Raw genomic sequence first — 7,946 nt, 5'->3', positions numbered from 1 at the left:
TGGGGGGACAGATGCAGCATCGGACTGATGCTGCATTCACGTAGGCAAGTATGAATCTGAAAAAACAAAAACAAAAAAACTTTACTTCTCTTTTAAATGCATTCCTACACACTTGATATAATCTGTTACTTTAAAGCAGAGTTCCACCCACTTTTAGAACTTCGTCTTAAAGGAAAGACGACTCCTCCACCGCTCGTTTTTGGCTATTTTTTTTCCCTAACTCAGCTTTTCAGAATTACTAAGTGTACTTCCATTCCAGCCGTCCTCTTGTGAGACGAGCCCCCCCCGTCTTCTAGGGCCTGTGTGTCCCAGAAGACAAGCTGGCCATTCACAAAGCACTGCGCGACTTGCACACGCGCAGTAGAAAACTGGTTTCCCTTAGAATAGCGGCACCTACACCCGATCCGAAAGAAGGAAGTCAGCAGGTACAGTGTTTGTGGCTGGAACTCAGCTTTAATAAATGTAAAATATATTAGAAATGTGGGGGGAGATAGCATTTAGTGCCACACTCACCAAGATACACCTGGTTCTTCTTTTGCAGGGCAGTTACAGGACAATCCTTGTGTGCCAAAAGCAACTGTTTTAGTTGGGCTACCTCATTCCGCAGAAGAGTTACCTCGTTCTACAGGTGAAAACACAAAGTCATTACTCTGCAGCCACTGCTAACAGCACATACAGCCTTTTGTGTACTCTGCTCTTTACTAAACTTACACTTAGCTGCACATTATGAGAAGTAAGCTCCTCTGCCTTTTTCTCCAATGAGCACACCCAAACCTTTCGCTTCTGACGACAACGGGATGCAGCTGCTCGGTTTCTCTCTAGAAAGCGCTGTCGGCGTTCATCGGGATCTTCATCTGCTGCTCTTCTTCGTCTACCTCCTGTGCTTGGAGTGGGCTGTGCAGGAGATACCTGTAAAGTAGATAAAGAAACACCAAACATACAATCTGTTTAAAGGCACTCTTAAATCCATAATTGGGGCATTTATATAATGCTATAAACTATAAGCTATATAGTCTTTACTAGTAAAAGTTCATCTGAGCCAGGTGAAAATTCTGAAAGGTACCCTTCATGAAATAAACAAGTTAACTGCTAAGACTGGCTTCCTAAAAATGATAGTTTTATGTAGGTTATGTTAATCCTCTCGCTTTGATATTGAATCTGACCATAAAGCGAGTAAAATGAGAACTCTTAATATGCCTACTGGTTCAGTATTTCCAGTCAAGTAAGTTCACCCCACAGAAATGGTTGACTTTTGTAACATATTTAAAACAAATATAAGATCTTCATTCAAACATTGCTTACAGAAAAAAAAGGTGATACACCCTTTCAATTTTGTGTAATTGTGTTTAGGTATGTTTGTTCTCATAATTGCAATTAAAAATAAAAATGCAGATTTGTCACATGGCAAAAATAGACATTTTGATTTACCTGTAAATTTCTCATCTTAGAGTATAGAATAGGACACATGACTTCATAGACCATATGTTAATAGCAGGCTACATTCACGGAAAGATTAGACAGGGACTGGACTCAGAAAAGACATCTTTTAAGACTGCCTGACTCCTGGTTCCCCTGATGATTGATACAGGCCACTGACAAGGCATTGTCTGATTGCACTGATTGGGTGTTCCTGGAAAAATTGTGTACAGTGGGGCAGAGCCAATTTTATTGCTCCCAGCTCCAACATGTTGATAGGAAGCTTTAGATAAAATAACTAAAGAAGGGAGAGGTAAGGACAAGGTGAGGACACCCCATCAATGTTGAGAGGACTTTGTGGCAGACTTGGTTGGCTTGGCAAGTTGTATGCTGAAAGTAAGGGCTGAACTTAAGCTTTGAAGATGAAGCCTCAGCAGTGAGGCGCCCTGTATTTTAAGAAGGTATGGGCTTTCAAAGCTGTCTGCTATAAGAAAAGGACCTTTTCTTCTGTGGCATCTTTTACGAACTTGACCGTGCCTCACCAAATTAACATACTCCTTCAAAAGGGAAACAAATGAGGAGTCTTCTACAGGTAGCTTCAGCGGATCAAGCTTTAAGCCATAAGATTCTGGGCATAACACAAAAAAGTAAGGTGAGAGGCAGTGTTTGTATGTGTTCCGCCAGACTTCGTTCCTGAAAGACAGAATCCTGTTGATTGTTCACTGCCCTAGTTCAATCAGCTGTGGTTCAACAAACAGAAATTTCAGCAATAGCTGGTTGCAGGGCTGGACCTGCAATGGTAAAGACTGCCTTAAAAAAAAAAAAAAGAAAAAAAGAAAAAAAAAAAAAGGAGTCTAGTTGCAATCTCGGAACACCCAATAAGAGGATAATATGCAACTGGTCTAAACTACGTGGCGTGTTCACCAATGCCAGGAGCCTGGCGGACAAGATGGGTGAAATAAAGATACTGTTGTACGAGGAGGATTTGGATTTTGTGGGAATTTCAGAGACCTGGTTCAACAGCTCTCATGATTGTCTCGCAAACATTCAAGGGTATACCCTTTATCGCAAGGATAGAGAGGGTAAAAAAAAAGGGGATGGGTATGCCTATATATCAAGAATAATGTACAAGTGACTGTGAGAGATGAAATCACTAAGGGAGCTAGGGAGGAGGTGGAATCCTTATGGGTAGAGCTCCAAAGGGATGAAGCTAAGGTGAAAGTAATACTGGGAGTATGCTATAGGTCCCCTAATCTGAGGGAGGAAGGGGAGACAGCTCTCCTATCACAATTTTGATTAGCAGCAAGGATGGGAAGTGTTATCATAATGGGGGATTTTAACTATCCAAAGAGAGACTGGGGGGAGGGAACAGCGCAATCATCTAAGGCTTGCTGGTTCTAAACGTCTTGCAGGACAATTTTATGAGTAGGGTAGTAGATGCACTAACTAGAAATAAATCGTTACTGGATGTACTGATCATCAATGATACAGACCTGATCATGAATGTGCAAATATGGGGCAATTTAGGTAACAGCGATCACAGGTCACTTGGCTTCTGTATAAATCACGCAAATAGGAAACATAAGGGGAATAAAAAGACACTGAATTTCAAAAGAGACAACTTCCCTAAACTACGAGCCTTGCTAGAAGGCATAAATTGGGATAAAATCTTAGGAACAAAGAACATGCAGGAGAGATGGGTTTGCTTTAAGAGCATATTAAATAAGGGCATTAGCCAATGCATCCCATTGGGTAATACATTTAAAAAAGCTGAACAAAAGTCCTGGAAGGTTGAGGGATCTTCAGCAACAAACTTTATAAAGAATGCAACAAGAAATGTAAGGGTGCAATAAGGATGGCTAAGATAGAACATGAAAGACACATAGAGGAGGAGAGCAAAGAAAATCCCAAGAAATTCTTTAAGCATGTAAACAGTAAAAAAGGGAGGACCAACCATATTGGCCCCATAAAGAATGAGGAAGGACATCTGGTTACAAAAGTTGGGGAGATGGCGAAGGTATTGAATGTATTCTTCTCCTCAGTCTTCATGAGGGAATCGGGGGGCTTTAGTAACCAAAACTGCAGTGCTTATCCTCATGACACATCACAGGAAGCACCTCCATGGTTAACAGAGGACAGAATTAAAATTAGACTTGGGAAACCTAACATTAATAAATCACCGGGACCAGATGGCTTGCACCCAAGGGTACTTAGGAAACACAGTCAAGTAGACCATTGTTCCTAATTTTTACTGACAGTCTACTGGCTGGAATGGTACCAGCTGATTGGAGAAAAGCCAACGTAGCACCAATATTTAAAAAGGGGCCAAAATATATCCCTGAGAATTACAGACCAGTTATCCTAACATCAATAGTATGTAAACTCTTGGAGGGGATAAGGGACTACATACAAAAGATTTTAATGAGAACGGTATCATTAGCAGTAATCAGCATGTATTCATGAAGAATCATTCTTGCCAAACCAATCTATTAACCTTCTATGAGGAGGTGAGTTGCCATCTAGATAAAGGAAGGCCCGTGGACGTGGTGTATCTGGATTTTGCAAAAGCAAGTGGGGTCCCCCCAGGGGTTCTGTGCTGGGACCAATCCTATTTAATTTGTTCATAAACGACCTGGAGGATGGTGTAAACAGTTCAATCTCTGTATTTGCGGATGATACTAAGCTAAGCAAGGAAATATCGTCTCTGCAAGATGTGGAAACCTTGCAAAAAGATCCGAACAAATTAATGGGGTGGGAAACTACATGACAAATGAGGTTCAATGTAGAAAAATTTAAAATAATGCATTTGGGTGGCAAAAAAATGAATGCGATCTATACACTGTGGGGAGAACCTCTGGGGGAATCTAGGAAGGAAAAGGACCTGGGGGTCCTAGTAGATGATGGGCTCAGCAATGGCATGCAATGCCAAGCAGCTGCTAACAAAGCAAACAGAATATTGGCATGCATTAAAAAGGTGATCAACTCCAGAGATAAAACAATAATTCTCCGGCTCTACAAGACTCTGGTCCAGCCGCACCTAGAGTATGCTGTCCAGTTCTGGGCACCCCGTCCTTAGGAAGGATGTACTGGAAATGGAGCGAGTACAAAGAAGGGCAGCAAAGCTAATAAAGGGTCTGGAGGATATTAGTTATGAGGAAAGGTTGCGAGCACTGAACTTATTCTCTCTGGAGACGAGATGCTTGAGAGGGGGATATGATTTCAATATACAAATACCATACTTGTGACCCCACAATAGGGATAAAACTTTTTTTCAGAAGGGAGTACAACAAGACTCATGGACACTCATTAAAATTAGAAAAGAGGTTTAACCTTAAACTATGTAGAGGGTTCTTTACTGTAAGAGCGGCAAGGATGTGGAACAGGCGGTGGTCTGAGTGGGGAGCATCGATAGTTTCAAGAAACTAAGCGCCTGAACAACCGCAACATATACAGGGATATACAATGTAATACGGACATATAATCATACACATGGGTTGGACTTGATGGACTTGTGTCTTTTTTAAACCTCACCTACTATGTCTCAAATTTTCTGTCTGCTGAAACCTTAAATGAAGGAAAATACACTACAGGTACAGTGAAATGTTTGTTAAATATTGAGATGGTAGGGTCTACTCCTAGAACAGTCAACCTTTTAGTATTCTTTTTGCACTGGATAAAGCTTAGCAATGAGGGGTGGAAAGCCAATTATTATAAATTGTCCATGTATATGAATAGGCAATGTCTCTTCAAGACTTTGCAGGTCTCTTAGTAGGGGCCTCGTGAGACTGAGGAGAATCAAGTGTGATGGCTATCCTGAGGCTTTTGTGCACACAGAAGTGAGCATATCTACATTGGAATACATACTACGTAAGCAATAGCATCAGGTGCAACACTGCCTCCAGGTCTTCTTCAAAGTTTTCCATGTCCATCTCTTCTAAGGGAGTAATAGTTCCACTTCCAACTCTGGTAGAGAAGGTGAAAACGACGCCAGGCACTTCTAGATAAGGACGGCTAAATTAAGGCCATTGGTTATCACAGAAATTATCGATGCTGCATCCACGTAGGTGAGCAATATTTCTTTTTTTTAAACTTTAACTTCTTTTTTAAGTCTCATACTACCTATAAGGCTACAGTAATGGTCCAACAACAGGACAAACCTGTTCATACTGCTGGTCCTTGTATGGGTCAAGGCTTCACCCACCAGGGTGGGCATAGTCCCATAGATGTCCTTATAGTCTGTGAACCATAGGAATGGACCCTGGGCCTATATAGCACCCTGCGTTAACTACACATGTTGCATTAAGTGTCAAGATAAGCATCCAAACAGGATCCAGTGTCACAGCATGGGGTTCGGTTCTGAAGGTTTAAATAAGGTTGCACTGAACTGGTTGCACTGCTTCTATTGTTATAGTAGGAGGTAGTGAAGAGTTAAAGAAACTCAATAGGAACTAGTTGGGCAAAGAAACTCTATAAGGGAAGAAGAGGTCCATTACCTACAGGAAACTAGCCTAGTGAAAAAATTCACTGAGTGGAGTAGGGTAGGGTCTAGGGGGTATTCCCAAGGGAAAGGGGGGGGGGGGAGTGTGGGGTTCTAAAACCTTTTCCAGTGTCCAATCACTTGGAACTGGAAGCCTAACCTAGGGCCTATGAATAGCCAATCTGTGCCCTGTACTGTATGAGTAACAGATATTTTGGGGGGTTTAGCTAATCTTTAGGTCTATAATGTGCATTTTAACACATGCAAAAACAGCTTTGGTGGCAAACGGGGCAATTTACAAAGCAACCTAAGCTGCATGTACAATTTATTACTGACCTGAGGCTGTGCAGGGGAAGGAGCATCTGGATGCTGGACCAATATCTGGCTTTGTTCAGGACGTGATGCCACCATAGCCATTCCCCCATTAAGAGATGATGGGATTTGATGAGTAAGTGAGGCTTTAAGTCTCTGCAAATAAAACCAGGTGAGGAAATTGAGACAAACTGATCTCTCTTCTTTATTATATAATTGTGCAAACTGGTCACTTACCATTTTGGCTTCTGAATGAATTGAAAGTCCTGATGGAGAAATATGGCCTGCACACCCAATAACTGGAGGACCGGGAATTCCTGGGATATTGGGCACCATGGTCATTGGTCTTGCCAACTGAGCCGAGTTAACACAGAAACAAGACTGGTCAGTGGAATCCTGGTTCTCTGCATTTAATACCACAACAAATCAGACAAAGGTCTCCTTACCGATATTACAGATGGCATTTGTACATGTGGACCAGGAAGGAAAGGGACAGCCTGGCCATTACCCAGGTTCATCATAAGAGGGACTGAACTGCCTGGGGAGCTGAAACACAGAAGAAACCTTTTACAATAACACAATCAGGGTAGAGATGTATACAGCACAGTGGTTTAAGGAAGACTGACACTTAGACATGAAACAGAGCTCTGTTTTAGTATGAGCAATACAAGGGAGTGGAGAAACATAACATAGGGTAGAAAAGGATAATGATGAACACACTGGTGGTTAAGAAATTAAGGATAGTGTGTGAAAAGCAGATAGGGTGAAATACACACAACTACAGCTTCCTTACCCTAGCTGTCTGTTGGACGGAGGGGCTTGTGTGATGACAGATGTGGGTGAAGGAAGTGTAGGGTGCAAAGGATCGTATCCCAGGTGGAGAGGCAGAGAGCCAGGCCGAACTATTGTAGGAGTGGGCGTTGAGCTGACCTGCGGCTTTGGTGGCACCTTTACCAGAGTGACATAATAAACATTATCACCCAAGCTACCAAAAACCATGCATAGAAATAATATAGTGTGGCCAACAGCACAAATTATCGTACAACTGACTTGCTTTCGTCTGCAATTAAACCTGCATATACATACATATACACACACTAAAAACTGGCATTTCAGATTTCGATATATGCAGTCTAGGCTTATACATCTGCTTTGTGGAGGAATCTCAGCACAGACAAATCCACACACCTTCTGAAGCCATTAAAAAAGCTTCCTAGCTTTTATTTATGTTACATTAGAGACATATCAGCAGGGCCAATGAGATTCCATGGGTGGGGTGGCAAAGCTTCAGCCAGCAACCCACAGTCTACATTCATAATTTAAAGAATAGATATAGCCAAAACGTTCTTCCAGATTTTGGTAAGAGTTTAGTTAGATCATAACCTGTCTCTCCCTAAGACCCCTTTCACACTGGAGCATTTTGCAGGTGCTATAGCTTTAAAAATAGCGCCTGCAAAACACCCTAAAACAGCTGCTCCCATTCACTCCAGTGTGAAAGCCAGAGGGCTTTCACACTGGAGCAGTGCGCTGGCAGGGTGTCAGAAAAAGTCCTGCCAGCAGCTTCTTTGGAGCGGTGAACTCACCGATCCTCCCTGTTGAAGGCAATGGGGCAGCGAGTGGCATTTCGCCGGTGGATTCTTTTCGGCCGCTAGCGGGGGGTTAAAATCGCCCCCAGCTTTACTGCTGACGGCACAGTGTGAAAGGGGTCTAAATCGTGCTGGTGTCAGGAAGACCAAAAATA

At 42.3% G+C, this 7,946-nt stretch overlaps 1 protein-coding gene across 3 annotated transcripts in view; it reads right to left on the bottom strand.

Moving 5' to 3' along the window:
* Positions 1–7,946, bottom strand: part of LOC143983769 (cyclic AMP-dependent transcription factor ATF-7-like) — a 192,079-nt gene that overhangs the window by 22,678 nt on the left and 161,455 nt on the right. For all 3 annotated transcript variants that reach the window (XR_013274677.1, XM_077483824.1, XM_077483825.1), the window contains 6 exons: positions 6,999–7,153; positions 6,652–6,751; positions 6,443–6,559; positions 6,230–6,361; positions 712–909; positions 514–622 (listed from right to left, as the gene is read on the bottom strand). Coding sequence is in view for 2 of the 3 variants with exons in the window: in XM_077483824.1 (XP_077339950.1) it covers positions 514–622; positions 712–909; positions 6,230–6,361; positions 6,443–6,559; positions 6,652–6,751; positions 6,999–7,153 (811 nt within the window). In the remaining variant the exon portion in view is untranslated. The remainder of the gene's footprint in view (positions 1–513; positions 623–711; positions 910–6,229; positions 6,362–6,442; positions 6,560–6,651; positions 6,752–6,998; positions 7,154–7,946) is intronic.

Source organism: Lithobates pipiens, unplaced genomic scaffold (genome assembly GCF_037356315.1).
Source record: "Lithobates pipiens isolate NorthernLeopardFrog02 unplaced genomic scaffold, aLitPip1_a1.2 Scaffold_16, whole genome shotgun sequence".
Taxonomy (NCBI): Eukaryota; Metazoa; Chordata; class Amphibia; order Anura; family Ranidae; genus Lithobates; species Lithobates pipiens.
Note: the sequence above shows the minus strand (reverse complement) of the source record. Positions and strands in the feature narration are given on the sequence as shown.